The 26127-nt window shown below is 46.0% G+C and overlaps 1 protein-coding gene across 1 annotated transcript in view; it reads left to right on the top strand.

Annotated features, from left to right (window-relative positions):
• DDX18 (DEAD-box helicase 18) overlaps positions 1 to 7418 on the top strand; it is a 33277-nt gene extending 25859 nt beyond the window's left edge. The window contains exons 12-14 of the mRNA XM_060261211.1: positions 2856 to 2912; positions 6139 to 6316; positions 6971 to 7418. Of these exons, the coding sequence (XP_060117194.1) occupies positions 2856 to 2912; positions 6139 to 6316; positions 6971 to 7116 (381 nt within the window). The 3' untranslated portion in view covers positions 7117 to 7418. The remainder of the gene's footprint in view (positions 1 to 2855; positions 2913 to 6138; positions 6317 to 6970) is intronic.
• The last annotated feature ends 18709 nt before the right edge of the window (positions 7419 to 26127 follow it).

The following is a 26127-nucleotide window of genomic DNA, read 5'->3' as shown; positions in this document are numbered from 1 at the left end:
CTGCACATGTTGGGAGTGGGGCATTTATACAAGCTGCTTCCTTATACAAGCCAGTTTGGTGTAGTGGTTAAGTGTGCAGACTCTTATCTGGGAGAACTGGGTTTAATTCCCCACTCTTTCACTTGCAACTGCTTGAATGGCCTTGGGTTAGCCATAGCTCTGGCAGAGGTTGTCCTTAAAAGGGCAGCTGCTGTGAGAGTCCTCTCAGCCCCACCCACATCACAGGGTGTCTGTTGCGGGGGGAGAAGATATAGAAGATTGTAAGCCGCTCTGAGTCTCTGATTCAGAGAGAAGGGCGGGGTATAAATCTGCAGTCATCGTCTTCTTCTCTCCTAACTTAAGAACATAAGAGCATAAGAGAAGCCATGTTGGATCAGGCCAGTGGCCCATCCAGTCCAACACAGTGGCCAAAAAGCCCCATGTGCCATCAGGAGGTCCACCAGTGGGGCCAGGACACTAGAAGCCCTCCCATTGTGCCCCCCCAAGCACCAAGAATACAGAGCATCACTGCCCCAGACAGAGAGTTCCAACGATAAGCTGTGGCTAATAGCTACTGATGGACCTCTCTGCTCCATATGGTTATCTAATCCCCTCTTGAAGCTGTTTATGATTGTAGCTGCCACTACCTCATGTAGCAATGAATTCCATGTGTTAATCACCCTTTGGGTGAAGAAGTGTATTTCCTTTTATCCATTCTAACCCGACTGCTCAGCAATTTCATTGAATGTCCACGAGTTCTCATTTTGTGAGAAAGGGAGAAAAGTACTTCCTTCTCTGCCTTCTCCATCCCATGCATAATCTTGTAAACCTCTATCATGTCACTCCTCAGTCAATTTTTCTCCAAGCTAAACAGCCCCAAGCATTTTAACCTTTCTTCATAGGGAAAGTGTTCCAACCCTTTAATCATTCTAGTTGCCCTTTTCTGGACTTTTCCCGATGCTATAAGGTGCGGTGATCAGAATTGTATTCCAAATGAGGCCGCACCATCTGTTTATACAGGGATATTATGATACTGGCTGATTTGTTTTCAGTTCCCTTCCTAATAATTCCCAGCATGGCATTGGCCTATTTTATTGCAATAGCATACTGTCTTGACATTTTCAGTGAATTATCTACCACGACCCCAAGATCTCTCTTTTGGTCAGTCTCCGCCAGCTCACACCCCATCAACTTGTATTTATAGTTAGGATTTTTGGCCCCAAGTTTGCATTTGGCCATGTTGACCCTCATTTGCCATGTTGACGCCCACTCACCCAGCCTCAACAGATCCCTTTGGAGTGCCTCACAATCCTCTCTGGTTCTCAGCAACCTGAACAATTTAGTGTCATCTGCAAACTTAGCCACTTCACTGCTTATTCCCAACTCCAAATCATTAATGAACAAGTTAAAAAGCATCGGATCCATACTGAGCCCTGCGGCACCCCACTGATTATCATCCTCCAATGAGAAAATTGCCCATTTCTACTCACTGTTTCCTATTAATTAGCCAGTTTTTGATCCACAAGAGGACTTGTCCTTTAACCCCAGTGTCTCTGACACAAATTGTTTGTGGGAATGGTGCAAAGTTGGAAAGTTGTGTGATGCATGTGGACAGAAATCCATCACAGTAATAGTCCTATGACAGACTTAATGTGTAATGTCCTTCCTTACTTGAAGGTGCTTCAAAAAAGCCTGTGTTGTATGTCTGAAAATGCCATTAACTTTCTGACACAGGATTTAGTCCAAGGTGGCTTTGGCTTCCAAGCTAAATTGTGAAGATGAAGTTAACTTGGAATTATGGGTTTGAGGGAATAATTCAATTCCAGAGAAGATATGAAATTGGGCATAGGTGTGGTCAGGGCTTTCTTTGTAGCAGGAACCCCTTTGCATATTAGGCCACACACCCCTGATGTAGCCAAGCCCTGTAAGTATAGGGCTTGCAATAGGCCCTGTACTAAGAGCCCTGTAAGCTCTTGGGTGTGTGGCCTAATTAGGGAAGTGTGGCCTAATATGCAAAGGGGTTCCTGCTACAAAAAAGCCCTGGGTGTGGTTCTGGCTCATGACTACTTTTTTTGTTTCTTCCCATCTCACTACACAAATTGCATCACACCAAAGTCAACTAAAGGAGAATCTGACAGAGGTTTATAACATGTTTCTCCTCAAAGACTAAAACTTGGAGTACCCAGTGAACTTGATGGCCATTGGATTGAGAACAAACAGAAGAAAGTTATCATCTACACAGTGCTGTTAACTTGTGGAACTCACCCCTCTGGTAGTGGTGATTGCTCAGGCCTAGTTAATGAGGCAACAGAGCGCTGAGGCAGTAGAATAATCTATTTTGCTTCAGACAGTAGATGGGAGGATTATACTTACCAAAGTTTTCTCACATTAGTAGTTTCCTGTAAGTAAAATCAAGCATTGCATAAGGAGCTCGTTTAGAATGTCTCTCCTGTGGATTAAAAAAAGTCAGCATATAAGGAAGTTTTTAAATGGGGGCATTCAAATGTGAAAAATTTCTGTGTAGCACAGCCCATTCTCCTGCCTGTGCAGAGCAGGCCTTGGATGGCTTTAGAGAGAAATTAGAAAATTTCATGGAGGGGAGATTCATCAGTGATTACACATATTATCAGTATTCAGAGGTAGTATACATCTGAAAATAGTTGCTAAGGGACAGCTAAGGCTTTGGCCTTCGTTCTCTGCTTGTAAGGTTCCTGGAACCTTCTGTTGGACCCCTGTGGGAAGTGGCTTGTTGAGCTGGGTCTGCTCCAGCATGGGGACTCTGATGTTATTGAATGTTTTTGAACAATTACGGTCTGTCGGTAGTTTCTGCAAATAAAGTGACTCCCCTCTTCTGTTTCTAAAAACAATTCTTTCAGGTGCCATTAAATGAATTTGAATTTTCTTGGTCCAAAATTTCAGATATCCAGTCTCAGGTAAAATTAGATTTTGTACTGCTATATGTTTTATCTGTCTTGGCGATCATACGCCTTCATACCCCTAAGAGCTGGTCTCAAAGGCTTGCCTGTCTTTTCAGGATGCTTCCATCACAGCTAGGGGAGCAGAAAAGCCATCGTGAGAAAACAGTAGCAGCAGTGTGCTACTCTTGATCTGAGCTGTGGTCTCTTACCCTATGCATTCCACCTCATCCTGGCTTTAGCTCTAGGCTTCAACTCCTAGGTTGGGTGCCTGCAGAATGTCCAGCTCTGGGAGAGAAGGGGAGGTTGGATTTTAAAACTCCTACATTGTCTTATTTGCAGACCATCTAGTGAGCATTCTGGAGAACTTGGGGGTGGGCCTGTGCTGTGTCTTAACACACTGTTTTGCAGTCAGGAAGATAATTGTTTGTTGCCCAAAGCTTGGGGGAGATAGTTTTTTATACTTTTTTATGCTAATGAAAAAGTATCAAATAATCCAATCTTATAACTTGTCAAATACATTTTGAGAAGTGTACATGCCTTTACAGTCAAATTGCTTTATGGACAAAAAAGGAAGAAAAGGTGCCAGAAGCTGCTGTCTATAATCAAAAGCTTGGCAGAACATCTCTGCCTTACAGGCCCTGCAGAATTGCATAAGATCTTCATCGTGGTCTCTGTGCAGTCCCACACATGGGTTTTCCTGCTGGAACAAACCCGACATCGGAGAATTTAAAGCTAGCCTAGGCGTTTATTTTGGCGCGCATTCCCTCCTGCTCTGGGGAGCAGGCATCCACCATGCATGCCTGGAGCGAGGGGAAGGTGCTCCACCCACCCAGTTTTCTTCCTAACCACTGCCCAGGATAGTCCTTCCTTGTTGCGTCTCCTCAACTTGCTAGCCTTCTTACCTTTTACCATTGTCCTTCCTCAACCTTCGTCTTACTCTTCGTTCTTCTATTGGTATCGTAATTTTTTGTTTTTTTAAAAAATATATCTTACCCGCTTTACTATCGCTTCACCTTCTTTCCCTCTACCCCCCCCCCCGGGCGTATGGAAGGAAAGGATCCAAAAATCACTTTTAAAAAGTGTACTCGCTGCAGGACGAAAATCCCCTCGACAGAGGGTCACTCTCAGTGCCTGTTTTGCTTGGGGGAGGCCCACAGAACCGACGCCTGTATCCATTGCAGCCAGTTCAGAAAACAGGCAAGAAAAACCGCGCTGCAAGGCTGAAGAGTCATCTTCTAGAATCTTCACTGCGGCCTGTGATGTCCCATGCTTCTGGGTCCCAAACTTCGCCGCCTTCCCTGACCCCCGCAAAGGGACGTGGCGAAACCGGCAGCTTCAGTGGCATCAGTTCCCAGTAAGCTTAAGTTTGGCAAGCACACTTAAGAAGTCGGACGACTCCAAGAAGAAACATCACTTGGAACCGTTGTCAAAAAGACAGCAGGAGTCGAAAACATCGAAGTCAACTTTGAGGACCCAGTGGGATCCTACAACTTTTGACACCATCACTACTACATCGGTACTGAAAACCTCGGTATCGAAATCTATGGCACCAATTGTTCCACCAGAACTTTCGATGCCCACTGATGTGATTGCTGACGATGATTGGATTCGATCCTAGTCACCATCCATCCACGAGTCCCTGCCTGAAGACATCTTAGCCACGGAGTCCATGGAACCATCACCTTGACTCCAACAAAGAGCCAACCTTCTCGAGGTGCATTAATTCCGTGAGGTGTCAGCGCCAAGAGCATTTAAGGATTCTGCTGTCTCTCCACTCCATCGGGAATCTCCGGCCCGTCGGTACCGAGAAAGGACTCCGAGTCGACGTAGAGATCGATACTACTATTACAGCCAGTCCAGATCTCGGTCGCCATCTCCGTGCCGGCGTCACCACTACAGGTCGTCTAGATCTCCATCCATTGAATATCGATATACGTACCGTGACCATCCTCGGTACCGTGAGGGTGACCGAGACCAACCTCAGTACCGTGAGGAAGACCAACCTCGATACCGTGAGGAATCTTATCAACCTCACCATCGAAAAGAAGCCCATCGTTACAAGCACGTTGCAGACCCTCATCACGGGTACCAGGATGAAGCCTACTATCGGCACTGACAGGAACTGAAACAGACGTTACCGGCTCCATCGACATCCAAACATACCATACATTCAGACCAAGCTACCGCGGTGACAAAACCTCTATCTGTGATAACACCGGTACTTGACAGACCCGCGACTCCAGTAGAAGTCCAAGAGGACTCCGAAGCTGAAAACTCTAAGTCATCACATTCAGTCTCATCCCCATCATCACCGGCACCTGACATTACAAAACCAGCTGACCTATCTCCATCTGAGGGATCAAAGGCATATCTGAATCTACTCACGAATATGGCAAACACACTCAACATAAAATTAACCACAGACTTGCCAAGGGTATCAGACGTGGTCCATGACCTGGTCCACGCTGACTTGCCTGCAGGATCCTTCTTACCAATGCTACCTGTCCATTTAGAAACATTGAAGGAAGCTTGGGATAAGCCGGCATCAGTTCCTCCAACGTCCAAATGTATTGAATCCTTATACAAGATACATGCACCAAATTCAAAATTTTTGTTTAGTCACCCTGCTCCAAATTCACCCGTGTGTGGGACTGCACAGAGACCACGATGAAGATAAACAGGTTGCTTACCTGTAACTGATGATCTTCGAGTGTTCATCTGTGCAGTCACACATGCCCGCCCAGCCTTCTCCGCTGCTGGTTTTTCTGCTACGTTTTACATTTAAGATTCCTCTATGCAGCGGCTAGAAGAAACTGGGTGGGTGGAGCACCTTCCCCTCGCTCCAGGCATGCGCAGTGGATGCCTGCTCCCCAGAGCAGGAGGGAATGCGTGCCAAAATAAACGCTTAGGCTAGCTTTAAATTCTCCGAGGTCGGGTTCGTTCCGGCGGGAAAACCCATGTGTGTAACTGCACAGATGACCACTCGAAGATCATCAGTTACAGGTAAGCAACCTGTTTGTCCCACAGGGCCTGCATGTCATCTGCAGAGAGTTCCACCAGATTGGGGCCCTTGTCAAGGACAGCTAGGCCTCCTTAGGGCTGGGGATCAGCAGAAAATTACTACTAGAAGAGCATAATGCTTAACCAGGGACTGGTAATGTCAGTTAGCTAATGTCAGTTACCTAAAAAAAAAGATTCCTTCATTGAGTATACCTAAATGCATCTCATGAATTTTTTGCAGCTGGAGAAGTTGATAGAGAAAAACTACTTCCTTAATAAGTCTGCTCAAGAAGCATACAAAGCCTATGTTAGAGCATATGATTCCCACTCACTCAAGCAGATCTACAGTGTCAATAATTTGGATCTGAACAAGGTTGCCTTGTCTTTTGGCTTCAAAGTCCCACCATTTGTAGATCTCAGTATCCTTTTATTGCAAGGTATTAACACTCACCCCTTCTTATAACAAATAGGTAAGAGTGAATCGCTTGTTAACTGGTAGTCTTTTTTTTGGTAGGATGAAGAAATATCTTCCTCTTGTTGTCAAATGGCACATGGCTGAAAATTCAGCATCTCTAGTCCCAAAATGGTTCATCAGCCAATATGTAGCTGGAAAGGAAGTAAACAGTTTATACTGACCATGACATGATGCCACTACTGCATGATGGTGATGCCAGACCAAATATTTAGGATTTCATGTATTTTTCTGTCAGTGTGTAGAACTGGAAATGCTGTTTCTACATTCTCATGTGCAAATATTCTATGTACTTTAAATGGAATGGCTATATTGGCCTTTGGAACCAGCCATTAGTTACAATCTAAAATAGCAGCGATCTTACTCGATACCTAAATTTAACACTGTAAGAAAACGTATAGAATGTTCAGAACAGTGATGACCATGAGGCAGATATTTAGAGAAGCGTTCTTCATCTTTGCCAAAGTTACAGATTTATTCTGAGAAGTGTTTTGTGTGTTGTAACTTTTTTTAATCTCTGAACTGTACCCCATCCTTAACATTCTAGCTCGTAAGGTAGCAAAGGTTTATGAATGTGCATTCCTTAACTTACCATTTTTAGATGTCAACAGCAGTCATGGGAGAAGACTACAGAAAAGAGGCGGTGGTGGAGGGTTTGGCTATCAGAAGTCAAAGAATGTTCAGAAATGCAGAATCTTCAAGCAGATTAACAGGAAAAAAACAGACAATAGACAGTTTTGTCGCTGACATACTCAGTATTCTTCAAAATGGCTTTCAGAAGAGAACTTCATGACAAAGAATTAATTCAGTATAGAATTAAGTTGTACTATCCTGCTTTAGGCCTAAAGAAGAGTAGGAAGAGGAATTCTTGCATTTGAATTGTATCTTCTTCTAAGAATTTGTAATTTAAGCTAGTGATCTTTGCTGCATCTTTGGAAATTTGAACACATTCAACTGTGCAAACATTGCACACATTATAGTTCTTTTTAGTAGAAGCTGCTGTAAAAGTATTTTCCTTGTTTCTTTTATATACTGAAACTTTCTATTTATACTTGTCTTTACTGTGTGTGTGCCTTCAGAGTTTTTTGAAAAACTTTTTGAAGAACATAAGACATTTGAAGTAGAAAGGATATTGATCTGAGGCCTATGTAAGGTAATACTTAGAGAATTTTGAAATAATTTTGGAGATGTTACTTTATGAAATGGGCAAAATGTCAGACGATGGAATCTCAAATTGACCAGACCTTGAAATGTTGCAAAGTTAGGCTTTATTTGATAATCCATAAGCATCGGAACGAAGGAAAATGGAGACTGATACATTGTAGCATTAGAGGGCAGGCTATATTGGGGTACATCAAAGGGAACTATACAAAGCCACAATTCTAAACATTGCTGAGGTGAGGTGCAAAGATTCACACGGTCTCTCTCTCTCATCTTATTGTTAGTCTTCCGGGGATGGCCAGGTGGCTGTCCCTGGAGGCGCTTTATCTTCAAAGGGGGGGATTTCTGCCTTTGTTAGTATCAAGGGGAAGAAATGTTCACATCAGGCATTGGCAACATCTGCACTTTCTACTTTGATATCCAAGGTCCTTTCTCATGGTTAGTAACAGCATTTAAAGATGGCATCAGTTCAGCTAAGCATTTTATTCAGTAAAGTTACATTGGCTGACATACTGCCCCCCCCAAGCTCGTGCTTGGGGTTTGTCTGGGTGCAGTAGGTAAAATCTTTTTAGTAGGAGGGGGGCCCTTAGGTCTGATGACTTGACCCATTCATCGCAGCTAGGTGGAAAGTATTTCCAACGCACCAAATAATACAAGACCCCCCTCTTCAGCTTGGCGTCTTAACACCTCCCGCACCTCATGATGACTTTGACCCCTCACTTGAATAGGTTGGGGCTCTGGAGGGCGGGGGTGCCATGACGTAATTCCAGGATCTCTCCAAAGAAGACTGCAATGGAAAACAGGGTGAATTTTACTAAACAGTTTAGGCAACCCCAGTTCTACTGTCACCTTGTTTATCACTCGTTTTATCTTGAATGGACCCAGGTATTCGTATGCCAGTTTCCTACAAGTTTGTGGCAGAGGCAAATTCTTAGTAGACAGGAAAACTGTTTCTCCCACTTTAAACTCCCACTCTGGTGAATGTTTTTTGTCGAAGTGGGTCTTATAGTCTCCTTTGGCTGACTCTAAGTTTTCCTGTATGATAGCCCAGCCTTTTCTGATCTCCCCCCACCACTGCTGACAGGAGGTGGGAGGCGAGGTTTCTTGGCTGCTGGGGAGCAGGGGAAAAGGCTTTCCGTCATAGCCATTCACAATTTGAAATGGAAAGGCTTTGGTAGAGCTGTGCAAACTGTTATTGTATCCATACTCAGCAAAGGGAAGCAGCTCAACCCAGTTCATTTGTTGGTAATTCACATAACACCTCAAGTATTGCTGCAGAAGAGCGTTTACGCGTTCCTTCTCTCCGTCCATCTGTGGGTGGTAGGCGGAACTCAGCCCCTGCTCCATGCAGCTCCATGTAGTTCAGATTCAAATATCAAATTAAATGGTCACATTATGAAGCAACAGGAGTGAGTCCTTTTAGAGCAGTCATTTTCCAGTGTGGTGCCTATTTCTTCAACGAAGCAAAGAATATTTATTTATTTTTTATTTACAGCCTTCCCTTTCCTCAGTGGGCTCTGGTCAGGGAACAACAGTAAATATACAGAATTAAAAATTAATTCGTACTATATAACAATCTTAAAAACAAGTCAAATTCTGCAGATGGCGATATCAAACTGCAGCCACTTGTCCCATACATCCCCCAGCTGCTATAAGACAGCTGCCATAGCCTTAATGTAGTGGGTCAATTCAATAAATCCTAGCTTTTCTGTATTTCACTAGATTAGGAGGTTCTTCAGAATAGCCTCAGGAACATCATTCACAAATGGCTTCCTCCTCCACCCTAGGAGGATGCTTGGCTGGGCACCTTCCTACATTTTTGAAACCTTCCAGTGTTCTGTGAATGACCTCACCTGCATAGAGCAGCTATTTTGGCATGATCTCCCCTCTAAGGACTTTTTTTAAAATCAAGTTGATTGCTTTTCTTATTTTCTCCCATAAACAAAGTGACATTTGAGTTTCTTCTGTTTTGTTCTTCAGCCTCTATTCATTTTAATATGACCTTTCTGCAAAATAAGCTGTACATTCTGGAATGAGATATAAGCCCCTTCTATGTAATGTGGATAAAGAAGATAAGCACCCACAGGTTCAACAAGGTAAAGATTTGGAGCTCTACCTGGAGAGCCACCTCTTATGGCATCATATGTCTATCTAACATACGATTTCCCCTGTCCGCCTTTCAAAAGCTTCAAAGCCTACTGTAATTGCAAATCAGTCTGGATATACATCTAGTTGGCACAGTTGCTTGTATGAATTTCCCCTTTGGCACTTCAATGGCCTCACCAGAAGCACTGGCACCAGGTGATTGAGCTATAATATTCAGTGGCAGACTTTCTGCTAATGAGATGCTTATACACAAAGTCAAGTACTGTGGGAACAAGAAAGGAGAGCTTGAAAGTTGTCCTAATTGCAAATTCTGTACGCTTATTTGGCAATCATTTTGTACAAGGTCAGATAAGGGAAGAGGAAGAGTATTGGACTGTATGTGTGCACCCAGGTAACTATTAGGAAGAAGGCAGTAATTTCTCTGAATTAAATACTGCAGATGCATCCAAAGAAATTGGTAATCTCTTGAGATTTGTAATATATTTGCCTGCTGAAGGCTGAAAAAACAGACTTTGCTACTTAATATTAGGAACTAACTGGTACAGAGTAATTGGTGGAAAATGCAAAGCTGGGCACAAATCAAGTGTGAAAAAAAGTATTGAAATGCTTAAGCAAAGGGAGACAGCCATAATGCTACAGGCAGAGATAAACAGGTTTCCTACCTGTAACTGATGATCTTCGAGTGGTCATCTGTGCAGTCACACTGATGGGATAAGGTGCCAGCTCCGATCTCGATCGGTAAACTTGAAAGCTGCAGATTTCCGCACCGACGTCCCAGTGCATATGCCCAGAAGCCCCACTGCGCATGCCCACTGAGACGGGAGCGGACATCCCGCCAGTTCCTTCTGACCGCTGCGTCAGCCCACAGATGGACCGGCCACAGAGGCGAAGGAGGGCGGGGAGTGTGACTGCACAGATGACCACTCGAAGATCATCAGTTACAGGTAGGAAACCTGTTTATCTTCTTCTTGGTCTCTGTGCATCACACTGATGGGAGATTAACAAGCCAAGGTCCTACCTGGGGGAGGGTGCAACGGTCCATCAGCAGGAAATAGATTGTAGCACCACACGGCCCACCAAAGACTCCCAGTGTCCATGCAAGTCCAGTGCATAGTGATGCATGAAGGTATGCTCGGAGGACCAGGTGACAGCCCTGCAGATGTCCTGGAGCGGAACACCCTTCATAAACACTGCCGAAGTCGCCATGGCTCGGGTGGAGTGAGCTTGAATGGGTCCTGGAAGAGGCTTTTTACTCAGTAGATAACAAAGTCTAATGGTTTCTGTTATCCACTTCGACAGTCTTTGAGATGAAATCCTCTGCCCTAGAGAAGACTGGGCATAGGAAACAAAAAGTCTGGAATCCCTCCGAGAGGGATGCATGCGATGGAGATAGAACGCCAGAGCCTGCTTAGCGTCCAAAGCATGCAACCTGCGCTCATTGTCAGTAGCCGGGTTAGGGAAGAACACCGGCAAGCAAATCTCCATGTTCAAATGAAACGACGAGACCACCTTGGGAAGAAAGGTGATATCAGGCCGAAGAATCACACCTTCATTGGTGAAACACAAATAGGGATCGACACATCGAAGAATTGCTAGCTCCCCCACCCGTCTTGCAGACGTAATAGCTTCTAGAAAGGCCGTCTTCCAAGTCAACAATTGGAGAAAGCCAGTAGCCATCGGCTCAAAGGGCCTCCCCGACAGAGCCCGAAGAACCAAAGACAAGTCCCAAGCTGGGGTAGGTTGTCGAACCGCTGGGTACAATCTAGTAATACCCTTAAGGAACCGCTTGGTATCAGGATGAGCAAACACGGAATGTCCATCAAGCTGTGAATGGTAAGCTGAGATGGCCGCCAAATAAACTTGCAACGATGAAACTGTTAACTCTTTATCCAAAAGGGAAAGCAGAAAATCAAAAATTGTAGGAAAGCCTGCCACAACTGGATCCCTGGAACAACCAGAGGAAAAATGAACGAATTTTGCCCACTTATAGGAGTAGGCTTTCCGTGTAGAGGGTTTCCTGCTGTCCAGCAGGACAAATTTAACCCTGTCCGAAAGAGGAGTCACCAGGCACCAGGCAGTCAGCTTTAGATGTAGGACATTGTGATGTACCACCTGACCTCCGTGCGAAAGAAGGAGATCTGGGGCCTGGGGAAAGTGGTGAAACACTCCGTTGGCGAGATGAAGGACTAGTGGGAACCCATGTTGTCTGGGCCACCATGGTGTCATGAGGATGCCCACCAGTCCTTCCCATAGGATCTTCTGAACCACCTTGGTGATTAAGGGGATAGGAGGAAACAAGTACACTCGGTGATGATTCCACAGAATGAGGAGACCGTCCCCGAGGGACAAGGGATCCGCCCCTCCCCGGCAGCAGAAGAGTGTGCACTTTCTGTTGTTGCGGGTGGCAAACACGTCTAGCACGGGCGTCCCCCAGCGATGGAAGATGGGTTGCAGGAACTCCCAGTTGAGTTCCCATTTGTGCATCGAGGCTCCCCCCCGACTGAGGAAGTCTGCGCAGACGTTCAGATCTCCCGGAAGGTGAGTAGCCACCAACGACACCCCCATCGAGATGCACATCTCCAATATGGTCAGGGCAAGCATGCAGAGTCTGCGGGAGACCGTACCTCCCTGTCTGTTCATGTATGCCATTGCTGTAGTGTTGTCTGTCATGACAGCCACTGTCTTGCCCTTGAGAAACTTGTGGAACGACTGGATTGCATGAAAAATTGCTAGAAGTTCTAAGAAATTTATATGGTGGTGCGCATCTGTCTCCCACGCATAGGCCGTTCATATGCGTACCCCAGCCCCACAGAGAGGCATCCGAGGTTATTGTAACTGACAAGGACTCTCTGTGAAAGGGTGCGCCTTCCGTCAGGTGACGCTTCTGTGCCCACCAGGTGAGGGACGACGGGATCTCTGGTGGAATGGTCAGTAGATGTAAGGGAGGGTCTCGACCGCATCTGAAGTGCATTGGAAACCAAAGCTGCAGGGTTCTCATACGCATCCTTGCAAAGACCAAGGCGGAGGTGGTGGCAGCCATAAGACCCAGCAGCCGCTGGATTTGATGGGCTGTGCCCGTTGGGTTGCGCTGGAGCGAGCGGACTAGATGTATTATATCGTCTGCCTGGTTCAGTGGGAGGAAAGCCCTGCAAGCAAGGAAGTCCAGAGTAACACCGATGAACTGAACCCTCTGAGAGGGCTGCAGATGCGATTTCTTCTGATTCACCTGCAGGCCCAGTTCCCACAGAAGAGAGAGAGTGGTGGTGATGTGCTGCAACAGAGTGTCACTTGACCCTGCCACCAGGAGCCAGTCGTCTATGTACGGAAACAGGGTTATACCCTGTAAACGTAAATGGGCTGCAATCACCACCATAGTCTTGGTGAAGACCCTGGGGGCCGTGGAGAGGCCAAAGGGCAGTGCACGGTACTGAAAATGGTCTGTTCCAATTGTGAAGCGCAAAAACTTCCTGTGGAGAGGGTGGTTGGAAATATGGAAATACGTGTCCTTTAGGTCCAGCATAGCCATCCAGTCCCCGTGATTTAGAAGAGGGAGAATGTTTGGCAAGGAGGTCATTCTGAACTTGTGGTAGGTGATAAATTCAGAGCCTGAAGGTCCATGAGGGACGGAGACCCCCATCCCGTTTTGGAACTGCGAAGTAACAGGAATAGAAGCTGAGACCTCTTTGATGTGGGGGAACCTGTTCGATGGCGTTCTTTTGAAGAAGGGATTGGATTTCTTCTTTAAAGGTGTCTGTGGGGCTGGTGGAGACGAAGGTGGGAGTGGGTGGATTCTGGAAGAACTCTATTACATAACCCCGTTTGATTATGCCCAAAACCCACTGGTCTGAGGTGATCTCAGACCAAGCCCGGAAAAATGGGGAAAGGCGGGTATGGCCCATAGTGGAAGGCTGGCACGGGAGCAGGGCCAAAGGGCAGTCAAAGTCCCTGTTTAGACTGTTTCAGCCTTTTCTGTCGGGATGACTGGGTTGAGGACGGAGAGTATTTTGCCTTGGCCGCATACGGCGGCTTGGAGAAAGGTGACGTAGGCTTTGGATGCCATGGTTGATCTGGCGATTTGGAATATGGTTTCCTATTCCATGGTTTTGGCCACTGTCGCTTAGTTTGGGAGTGAGGTGTAGAGACTCCCAGATTTCTGGACGTCTTGATGCTCTTGTCCATCTCCTGCAATACAGTATCCGTCGTTGAGCTCAACAGACCTGTGCTATCAAATGGGAAGTCCTTGATGTAGGCCTGCGTATCTGGTTGGAGGGCAGTGGAACGCAACCAGGAATGGCATCTTAAGGCGATGGCTGTAGTCAAGGTCTTTGCACATGTGTCTCCCGAATGTTTGGATGAATTCAACTGCTGCTTGGCCAGGGTCATTCCCTCCTTTTGGAGCTTCTTAAGAGCATTTCTGCTCTGTTCCGGAAGGCTAGGTAGGAGCTTCGAGACCTGATCCCAAAGGGCATATTGGTATCGGCCCATACAGGCTGCATAGTTGGCAATTTTGACTCCCAGCGACCCAGCTGAATACAGTCTCCTGCCCATGTTGTCCAACTTCTTCCCCTCCTTATCTTGGGGAGTAGAGTGAGTCTTCTTTGCCTTGGAGGATGAAGATACTATGACAGAGGATGGTTGTACAGAAACTCCGCGCCGGCTTCCTGAATGCAGTACATGTGGTCCAGCTGACGAGACGATACGGGTGTGGAAATCGGCTTATCCCATGAGGATTTTGCAGTGTGCAGCATGACATTGGTAAGCGGCAAAGCTACTGTGGTGGACGTGTCCATCTGGACAATGTCGAAGACATTATCTGTGATGACTGGTTGTGGTTGAATGGTGGTTAGGGACAACGACTGGGCCATTCACTTAATGAGGTCTCCATAGGATTTTAAGTCCTCAGAAGGCGATATAGGCTGCTCCTCCGTGGTCTTCTGTGATGGGGAGGGTTCCCCGGGTGAGGATGTCTCTTGCTCCTCTAAAGAAGACCCTTCGAGGAATCTAGGAGATGCGTCCGGTGAGTCGGACTGCTCAGACAGGTGTGGAGCTGGGCCCACAGAGCCAGCCTTCACCCTTTCTGAAGGGACCCGTTGTTTTTTTTCGATCTCGGGCGGTTTCGACACCGAAGCCGATGGAGCTCGTCTTGGTGGTTGGTACGATGTTCGGGACTGATAGGACACTTCAGAGGACTGCTCCCAGTCGATCTGATGCGGAGGAAGCCAGGGAAAGGAAGGTTGCATGGGGTACGCTCCATACAAATACTGCCACTGCCTCTGATCCCAGGGAATCTGAGTAGGAGGGCTCGAAAGATCGACCTCTCGATGTCGGGGAGAGCAGCTTCTGGAGGATCGATCCCGAGGTTCCTTCCCTCGATCCCAAGGAAGTGGGCTTCGGGATCGGAAGCTTCTGGCTCGATCCAGAGGGCTCCTGTCGGTACTGGATCGTTGCGCTAGTTCAATCTCCTGGTCTGATTCCAAGGAGATGATGAGCTCCGTCAACATCGAAGCGATTGGTGGGCTTGCCCGCCGACCCGGCGAAGCGAATAACTTCAGTGGTGGGATGATCAGTGCCGTCGGGTCCGATGGGGAGGTTGGAGAGGCTGAGGAGACGGATTTGCTGTGTTTAGGTTTATCCAGTCTTTTAGCCTTCCTTTTCTTCTCCCCATGTGATCCCTTATCCTCCTTATGCCGTTTAGCAGGAGTGGAGGATTCCAACATAACAGCCGAGCCCGGACGCTTGTTAGGGCGATCGGTGTCAGAAGGGAGACAATCGATATCGACCGCTGTCGCTGTCGATGGTTCAGCAGTAGCGATGGGCTGCTCGGCCCGTTCTGCGATTGTCCTCCGGGGGGAAAGCGTCTGCTCCATGAGGGCTGCCGTGAGACTTGCTGCTCTATTCTTCTTGGTCTGCTTCGAGAACTTGGTGCAATGCGTGCAGGAGTCTGTTCTCTGAGGCACAGCAGACACATCGAATGCCCGTCTGGTGGGGCTATTTTACTCCCACACTTGGAGCACCTTCTGAAAAATCCCCACCGTCTTTCCATATGCAGACAGAGGAAAGGACAGGTTGGGGCAGAAGGGATTGGGTTTTTTTTTTTGGAAAACGGAAAGTTTTTTCAGGGCCCGCTCTCCCCAACGAACAATATTAATAAACTATGCTAACTAACTTACTACTAACTAACTATACTAACTATAATTCTAACAGATTTATGAATAAGAAAGTTCACCAACCAAAGCAAGGAAAGATCGACTGATCAGCGCGGCAGTCAGAAAAGAACTGGCGGGATGTCCGCTCCTGTCTCAGTGGGCATGCACAGTGGGGCTTCTGGGCATGTGCACTGAAACGTCGGTGCGGAAATCCGCAGCTTTCAAGTTTACCGATCGAGATCGGCGCTGGCGCCTTATCCCATCAGTGTGATGCACAGAGACCACGAAGAAGATCTAGAGAATTCTTTGGACTCTTACAGGAGATTATGGTTAATCTCAGTATGCAATGCATGCTTTCGGATACATTCAGAGGAAAGCTTCACTAGCAGAATGAGTATTTTTCCACCACCTATTCTTCTTGCAGCCTCCTGGGTCCCCTAATAAGCTGCTCCTGAGAAGGTGGAAAGCACTCACTAATCATAGAATCATAGAGTTGGAAGATACCGCCAGGATCATCTAGTTCAACCCCCTGCACAATGCAAAAAATTCACAAATACTTCCCCCCTACACACATACATCCCCTGCTCCCTGCCCAGAAGATGGCAAAAACCTTCAGGATCCCTTGCCAAACTGGCCTGGAGAAAAATTGCTGACTAATCCCAAAGAGACAATCAGCGTTTCCCTGGGTGTGTAAGAAAGGACCAAGAGAACTAAGCACTGATGCAACCTTTCCTGCTCTCTTCCTCGTGATCTGCCCAATTTATAGAATCAGCATAGCTGTCAGATGGCCAGCTAGCCTCTGTTTAAAAACCTCTGAAGAAGAAGAGTCTACCACCTCCCAATGATACTTGTTCTACTGAGGCACCGTTCTGTCACAAAGTTCTTCCTAATGTTTAGCTGGAAACTCTTGATTTAATTTCAACCCATTGATTCTGATCCGACCTTCTGGGACAACAGAAAACAACCCTGCACCATCCTCTATATGACAGCCGTTCAACTACTTGAAAATGGATATCATATCTCAGTCATCTTCTCTCCAACCTAAACATACTCAGCTCCTTCAACCTTTTCTCCTAGGACTTCGTCTCCAGATCCTTCACTATTTTCATTGCCCTTCTCTGGACACATTCCAGCTTGTCTATATTCTTCTTAAATTGTGGTGCCCAAAACTGAATACAATATTCTAGGTGAAATCTAACCAGAGCAGAATAAAGTGATAACATCACTTTGTGTGATGAGGACACTATACTCTTGAAGATACAGCCCAAAATCGCATTTGCCTTTTTAGCTAACACATCACATTGCTGACTCATGTTCAGTATATAGTCCACTAAGACAAGTCTCCCCCATTCTATAATAATGCTTTGAATTTTTCCTACCTAAATGCAGAACATTGTTTATTCCTGTTAAAATTCTTTTTTTGTTGTTTCAGCCCAGTTTTCCAGCCTGTCAAGGTCATCCTGTATCCTGTTTCTGTCTTCTATTGTATTTGCAACCCCTTCCAATTTAGTATCATCTGCAAATTTAATAAGTATTTTCTCTATTCCTTCAGCCAAATCATTTATGAAGATGTTGAACAAAACAGGTCTCTGGAGAGATCCTTGAGTCACTCCACTTGTCACTCCTCTCACAAGTAATCTTTGGGTGCGTTCTGTCAATCAGTTACAGTTCCACCTAATGGTAATACGATCCAAACCACATTTTACCAACTTGTAAAGAATAATATTTGGAACCTTATCAAAAGCCTTACTGAAATCAAGATAAATGCTATCTACAGCATTCCCTTGATCCAGCAAGGTAGTAACTATCTCAAACAAAGAGGTAAGGTTGGTCTGACATAATTTGTTCTTGAGAAACCCTTAGTAATTACAGGAAATGAAAACACTGTGTGGCACAATGGTGCAAATATTCTATTACTAAATATACAATATAGTGCAGAATTACATACAAACAAATCGAACCAAACAATCGAATCTGGATCGGGCTTTACAGGCTGTAGCGACGTGGCTCAGGTTGAGTGGGCTGAAGTTGAATCCAGCGAAGACAGAGGTCCTTTGCGTGGATCGCGGCGCTCTAGGAGGGGAAATAGCTCTCCCAACCTTCGACGGCGCGCTATTGAAACCCGCGCGCCAGGTAAAGAGTTTGGGCATTTTACTGGAGCCTTCATTGTCAATGGAGGCCCAGATAGCAGCCACTGCCAAGTCAGCATTCTTCCATCTGAAGCGGGCAAGGCAGTTGGCCCCCTTCCTGGAGCGTCGCGACCTCGCAACAGTGATCCATGCAACGGTCACCTCAAGACTGGACTACTGTAATGCCCTCTACTTGGGGCTACCTCTGTGCCGGACTCGGAAGCTGCAGCTGGTGCAGAACGCGTCGGCCAGGCTATTATTGGGGCTCCCAAAATGGGAGCACATACGGCCGGGACTGCGCGAACTGCACTGGCTGCCAATTACCTACCGAGTCCAGTACAAAGTGTTGGTTATTACCTTTAAAGCCCTATATGGCCGAGGACCAGCCTACCTAAGGGACCGTCTCTCCCCATATGAACCCCAGAGGGCACTGAGGTCGATGGGCAAAAATAAATTGACTATCCCTGGGCCGAGAGAGGTCAAACTTCAAAATATCAGAACTCGGGCCTTCTCAGCCGCGGCTCCTGTACTGTGGAATCAGCTCCCGGAGGAAGTGCGGGCCCTGCGGAACCTTGACCAGTTCCGCGGGGCCTGCAAGACCGCTCTTTTTAGGCAAGCCTATGCTGATATCTGCTGAGTTGCTAAGAATAAGGAGCCGCCATCTACTATACGATTATGGAACCATCTAAACTGGCAGAACCAGCGCCAAACAAGTTTACTGCTGCCAGATTTATTCTATGTAATGAATTATGTATTTTAAATATTTTAACTTAATTAACTGGTTTTTATGTTTAATTTCTTTAATTGTTAAATTTTAAAGTTTTATCCTTTGTTAAATATGTGAAATGTTGTTAGCCGCCCTGAGCCGCCTAGGCGGGGAGGGCGGGATATAAATGTAAATATATAAATAAATAAATAAGTGTCATATAAATGCTCATAGCACAAAAGTCTATGTTTCCTTTACAGGCATTTGCAGTCTATATTCACAATGTAGTCTTCTTTCTTCTGTCCGTAGGAAGCCAAGTGGCAAGCCAATAGTCTGTGGGGGACCGGTTTCGGTATTGCACACCTCCATCACCCAAGGACTTTCCCGCAGCTTTTAATGTATTAGCAGCTTCACCTATTAATATAACATAAGTCTAGCCAATAACTCATTGAACACACCAAAAACCTACTAAATAATTGAGAGATCAAAATGTACATACTCATTTGCAAAATTACAAGACCAAAACATTACTTAACCACCAGAACACCTGTCCGTCAATTTTGTCTGTCAGTTTTATGAATGTTTATCAAATGAAATTGATGGACCGGTGTTCCGGTTGGCCCTCCTTCCATTTCCTAAATGAATATTTTTAAATTCTCAAGTCTTTAGAGAGGTGTTTATTGAGCCACCGTGGTTTCTTTAGACTCCTCCCATTTTTCCTTCTCATAGGAATCGTTTGTGATTATACCATTATTTTGTTTTTAGGAAACACCCACCCCTCTTGAACTCCTTTCTTAAGTATCTCTGACCGTGGGATTTTACCAAGCATAACGCTAAGTTTGTCAAAATTTGGTTTCATGAAGTCCAGCTTATATGTCTGGCTACATACAGCTTTTGCCTTTTCAAGATAAATTATATTTACTGTAAATGGCTTAATATGTTCAGTACACCTGCCTTATTTGTTCTGCGAATAAACTGGTGATCAACACAAGGTTCTTTTGGGGTCTCCATGGGCAAGACATCAGGGGATGTATGGAAGTAAATAATCAAATTGTGTTTCTTCCAGATTGTAAAACAGACTCTGAAGGAAAGATGACACAAAGATTACTGCGTCCTTGTGCATGCAGTCCTATCCAGTTACTCACTGTTAACCTGTTTTAGTTAGCCAGGATGTAAAGAATTGTGAAATCAGTTCTCTGAGCACAAGAGGTTTTTAAACACTTCTTCCCCACCCTTGAAAAGGAGGTCTTCTTAGCTTCATCCCAAAGTGCTCCTGAAATGGGAGGTGGCAAAGCAGGTTTTTTTAATATAGTATGTATTAAGGGGGAACCAGTCCTCTGGGCTAGCCTAGGACTCATGGGCTGAAGCAATTACTTGGAGTTCAGCTATTATGTACAGTAGTTTACAAGTTGCATAGTGGCTTAGCCTTCCTGGCATCTGTATTACAGGAAGCTGTAAAAAAGACTTACAAGAATGAACTGGAAACCCTGAGCACTTTTCCTGTGATCAATCTTTCAGACGTTTAATAGATCTCGGCCATCGCACACTCAAGGCTTGTCTCATAAAGATGACTGATGGTTTAGGGACTAATACTGCATTTCTTGAGAAATTGCCTCCCACTCAGAGAACCTTGATGAGGAAATTGGACTTTGTAAGCTAGTTAAAGAGGATTGTGTGGGGAGATGTTAAAAAACAATCTCAATATAGACCCATAAAAGAGAACACAGTTGCTTTGCTGCCACTCCTAACAGTAACAATAAGCTGGGCAGGGTTCTGGCATGTCTTTGAAGAATGTTCTAGTGCCATGCTGCGTTGCACAAGGGTAACTTCAGCTTGTGGGTTCTGTGGGACGGAACTTGGAATGGATCTTTCAATAAAGTGAATAAAACATTTTTACTTTTCACTTAACATCGTATAATGGAACAAAAACATAGGTCTTAGTAACACAATAGAAGTGATCTTTTAAAGTCCAATCCATTTCTCCCTCCTTCACAGCCTGCCACCCCCGAAGTCCATCTTTTTTCTCTTGTTGGTGGGTCAAGAAGTCTATAGCTGAACTCTCTGTGCACCAGCTTCCAAAATGAGGGTCCCAAATGAACTCCCCAGTAGATAATACAGCACTTAAACAAGGTGTTAAGAGATTCATGTTCAAACTCCCCAAGATAGGAGTCTTGCTTCCCTCTTCTGTTTTCCACACATTCTGCACCCTTCTGCATCTAGAGGCTCCATCCCTTCCTGGCTCGTTCCTTTCTTAGCAAGGGGTTACACTAGAATGAGGTAAAACAGTAACACGTTATCAAAGGCTATCAGGACAAAGTGGTCTAGCAAATAGGAACTGGAGGAATTATTGTCAGTGGAGAAGCCTTCCTCTGCTTTCTCATAATACAAACTGGGAAGGGGGGAAGAAATAACTATATTGTTTCAGGTTGATAAGGATCTACATTTCTTGACAAGTTGGTAAAATGTGGTTTGGGACCTTTTACTGTTAGGTCAATTGATTCATAATGGCTTCACAGAATGATTAGAGCAGGGGTGTCGAACATGCAGCTTGGGGGCCATATCAGGCCCCTGAGCAACTGGTTGTCATCTGCTTCCTTCTCCCTATCTCTTGCTTCCTTCTGCATAACAGCTTGCTTTGCAAGGCTTGCTCAATTACACAGGAAAACCTCTGTTTTCTCAATTGGCTGAGGCTCCCCCCTTGGGGAGGAAGGGGGAAAGGCAGAGCTTGTTTTTCCAGACTCTCTCAGTTGCACAGCAGAACTGCTGAGCCAAGTCTCCCTTCTATTGGCTGAGGCTCCTCCCCCCCCAGTCCCCAGGGAAAGGAAGGAAAGAGCCACAGCTTCCTTTGCCCCATTCCCTGGATCCAATGGGAAAAATAGAAAGCACCTTTCAAGACTGTGTGCTAAAGTTTTAAGCATGTTTTATTTTTTAAAATATATATATATATATTGTGTTTGTGTCCTTTATAAAGTTTATATCTCTGCTACTAATCTTAAATAGGTATACACATGGCTTGGCCCGGCCCAACCAGGTCTCATTTATGTCAGATCCAGCCCTCATAACAAATGAGTGACATCCCTGGATTAGAGAGTGGCACAAACTGGTTCACAGACTAAAGTTCATGATGAATTTTGGCCAGTTCATGGAGTGACGTTCATGGCAGGGCAACCAGCATGAACTTGGAAATGCCAATAGGGGCCTTTCAAAGCTTAACAGGCACTGTTAACTGCCAATAATATTGTTCCATTCTGCTCTATGGGATCAGAATGCTATATATAGCTCAGCTGTGCAGCCTCTCCTCTGTTGACAGAGAGGCAGAGAACTTGTTAAAAGCAGAGCCCATTTATTTATTCCTGATTGTGAACAGCTCTCTGCTGGGGCTTGGGTGTTAGATGGACTCAAGAGCTCTCTGAGCCACCCTGTCTCTCTGTTCATGCCAAGCAGTGGGGCTTAGCTACTAGGCACCTCAACTGAGGACTCACATTTATACCCTCCTGTCACTCAGCAGGGGACCAGGAAGGGGCTTCTAGTGGCTGCCACCACTCTGTTAAGGATCTTTTTGGGAGGGCCTGAAGCATCAAAACATTACTTAACAACTGGAACACCAGTCTGCAGGGCCGGATCTAGGAGGTGGGGGGGGGGCAGAAGGGATTTTTGCCCCTGGCGCTGCCAGAGGAGGGGCACCAAACTGGTCCATGAGATCAGTGCTTTAGAATCCTGTTTTTGCACTGGTGAGGCACCACGAATCCATGGAAGCATGATTTGTGTGGTCCTGCCTATAGTGTAAGACAGGATCTACAGAATAATTGTGGTTTGATTTAATTTCAATGTAAAAATCATATGAATTCATGAAGATCCGACTTTTACCCAGACCCAGTTTTGAGAGTATCCAGTTGCAAACACTTTGCATTTTCACTTACTTGTCCCTTGCAATCCTTAGCTCTTCCCCCTTTCTCCCTCTGCTAAAATGCAAGCTGTTACCTCCTCCGTTGGGGCAGAGACTTGCCTTATGTTAGTCTGTACAGCACCCTATACAGGAACAAAACTATGAATATTATTACCAGTTCTCCCTTTTCAAGGTGAAAAGCTCTCTGAATTTTATACTGGCTTGTAAGAAAGTCCCACTGACTTAATGAGACTAGAGAGGGGACCTAAAATTGCAGCTGAGAGTCCTGAACCTTTACTCAGAAGTAAGTTCCTCATAGCTCAGCATTTAGTATCAAGTATGTATGCTTGGGACTGTGGCCTTCTTTGCTGCAGATCCCAAACAGTTTATGTACTTAAAGAAATGCAAACAGTTGTCAGATCCCTGGAAAGAAATGCATGCCATATTGAGAAGGGAAAACGAACCTGGGTTTTTCTCTTCCTGTTCAGGTGAAGCCCCTGTGAATTTAGGGGGAGATATTTGTGAGTTTCCTGCATTTTACAGGGAATTGGACTAGACCCTGGAGGTCCCTTCCAGCTCTAGGATTCTATGATTCGAGGTTCCTATCCTTTCGCTACTGCTGCACAACTCTAGAGAAGGGAATTTAAACTTTAAACCCCTTCTCTGGCTTGGTGCTGCAGAGGGGCGCACAAAGTTAGTTTTGGCTAGGGCTCAAAACGCTCTAGGGCCAGCCCTGCTGAGGCTTCCCCTCCCCATAAAACACCCAATGGGGTGTTTAAATGGAGTGTGTGTGTCAGATTGCCCATGGGCCCCTTCATTTTTTGAGTGGGGGCACCATTTTTTGGTTTCCCCCCCCCCGAAAAAAACACGTAGATCTGGCCCTGCCAGTCTGTCAATTTCATCTGTCAATTGTAGGAACTTCGCCAAATGTTACTAGAGTATCCTTCACCACTATGTGAAGCATGTGCCAGGCAGACGACGCCCTTGAGGCACACAGCCTCCACTGCTGTCAGCATGTTGGTGCCAGCTGTTACGAGAAATGCTTGGGGTTGCCTCTTTTTATGGGGAATTTAGCAAGAGCTAATTGGAGGGGAGATCTTTTCCACCTATGATACAGAGGTCCGGTTTTAGAAGAACTCCACAGTAAATATATTTTATGTTTACTGGAAAAATATGTAAAAAGATACAATCACACATACAAACAATACACACATTCAAGAGCTAGGAAAGATGGAGGTGATTGATAGGAATTTTTAGGGATCATTGAAGAGGGCAATATTACCTGATCCTGAAGTGCAGATGTCTGCGCAGCAAGAAAAAATGGAGAGGAGAGCATGTACAACCAGCATGACACACCCAATTACAGAGATTAATGGGGGGGGGGGGCATATACTGTATAATGGCGCTTTAAAGAATGGGCAACATAATGTGATTTGGACCTAGTTTATATAGGGTTTTGAGGGGTGGAGGCCTCCTGTAACTATGGAGACCTTGATGGGCTTTTCCTGGGCACCTGACTGGATTCCCAGGTTAAAACAGGTGAGGCTGACACAGTAATGTTTGCTTGGATAGGTCATGATGAGTTTTATGAGTTTAATCCAATTTAGCTTGGATACTCTGAAGAGGAGTAAGTGTAGAAGACAAAGGATTTGTGCAAGTGGCAGAACTGACCATGGGGTAAACAAAAGACACCTTGAGTTGTAGCAAGAGGCCAGGAAGATGGGCCATTAATCAGTGGTCAAGGATTAAAGCATGAGCCATACTTTACCTGTGAACCCTTTTCTTATATAGAGTCCCATGGGAGGGGGAGAGAGACCAGACCAGGGGGATGCCTGTGTTGTAATCAGAACAAGCCAAGTATATTTCTCTGTCATGCAGACAGTGGTTTCCCTTGATCTGTTTCTGATAAGCAGCATCCATTTTGTTTCCATAGCTGGAAGCCCCATTATTCCTGTGGGGTACACCTATAGAGGCAGGCAGCGTCTCCTAGCCACACAGTATCCATGACAATGTTGCCACCACCAACCCATTCCCTCAGGCTACTTTGTATCTCAGTGACAGTATTTTGTGCTATGTGGTTTGCATCCATCCCCTGCGAATATGGTATTCTGGGAACTGCTGGGTAATCTTTTGCTTCTGTGGAGAGCCCCAGGAATAGAGCTGAGGAAGGACACTGAGACCCCTGGTGATACCCTGCTAGGTCCAGGCGCTAGTGTGCTGGGGGATGGGTTTGGTGCCTGTGGTATGCAGAGGGTGGAGGATTTCTTTCCCTCATGATGAGCAAGCACTCTTTGCATTCACTTTCACCCTCATGGCACACAGAGGTGTTCATATCCAGGAGGGAGCTCAGTGACAGTCCCCAGAAGAAAAGGAGCTCTATGTAGCCCAGATTTAGTAGAACCCAACCAGCAGGATAGTGAAGAGCAGATATGTCAAGACTTGCAGGAATAATCTGATGCAAAAGAATCTCAGTTCTCCAGTTCACCTCTGCCTCAGCAGGTGAAAGTCAGTTGTCCCTAGGCCTCCAAGATCACCTGTACTTTTGGAACAATGCAAGCAAAGTTTGAGGAAGGAGTTACAAGCTAAAAGGTGAAGCGCATGTCTCCTGGCTTGTTGCTTGCTGAAGAGGAAGAAAAGTCTTTCCACGATGAGGACAGAAAACTGGAACATAAGAGAAGCCATGTTGGATCAGGCCAATGGCCCATCCAGTCCAACACTCTGTCAGCCAATATGTGTGTGTGTGTATACAGGTACAAGGTGTCTTAATTCTTACCTGAGTCTGCTTGCGGAGAGGGAAACATCCAGCTGGGCGATAACGTTGGTCTCCTTCATGGGGTCCTCGAACTGCCACGACGATCGCAGTAACTCCTGCGTTGAATACAGTTCAGGTGCATTCGTCTCGTATAGGGTTACAAACCAGTAAGCTGTTGGACTTTCCAGCTGTGCGCCGATGGCTTCCATGCACAGCTGCTCCTAAGGGAACGAGGTGCCCCACTGCAGTGAGAAACTCCGGGCTTGGATAATGAAAAACTCCAACTTCCCCAGGTCTCCGTTCAATCGCGCAGTGGGGCCACGAATGCTCTGTGGCAGCCCTCTTGGCCTGGGCAGTGCCCCCGGAAGTGCTGGTGGGGGCGCCAGCGGTGGCTCCCCTGGCGGTGGCTGTAGCAGTACCGGAGGAGTGGGCACCAGCAAAACTGGTGCTGGCGCCACCAGTGGTTGCTGGGGTGGCGGGGCCAGCTGTGGCGACTGCCCTCCCTGGAGAGGGGGGTTCGCTGGCGGCCCCACTGGTGAGACAGGTACTAAGTAGGGGTGTGCAAAAAAAAATATGGATTTACACGGATTCGGAAATACATGGGGCCAAAAAATTAGGAATACCGTGTATTTCCAAATACGGTATATGTGTGGCTATTACCGAATATATGGCCCCATTATACCCTAGGCCATTGAAATCAATGGCAAAATAGGGTATATTGGAAGCCATCTGGAGGGGAGGAGGTTTGAGGGAGAGCCCCCAAATTTGCAGGGGACCTGCAGGGGACTCTCCCCTACAACCCCCCCCCCCAAGTCCCAAAAAGATTGGGCCAGGGGGTCCCATAACAGGGGCACCCAAAGAGGGTGCCCCTA

This window comes from Heteronotia binoei, chromosome 21 (assembly GCF_032191835.1).
Source record: "Heteronotia binoei isolate CCM8104 ecotype False Entrance Well chromosome 21, APGP_CSIRO_Hbin_v1, whole genome shotgun sequence".
NCBI lineage: Eukaryota > Metazoa > Chordata > Lepidosauria > Squamata > Gekkonidae > Heteronotia > Heteronotia binoei.
This window is presented reverse-complemented; position numbering and strand designations above follow the sequence as displayed.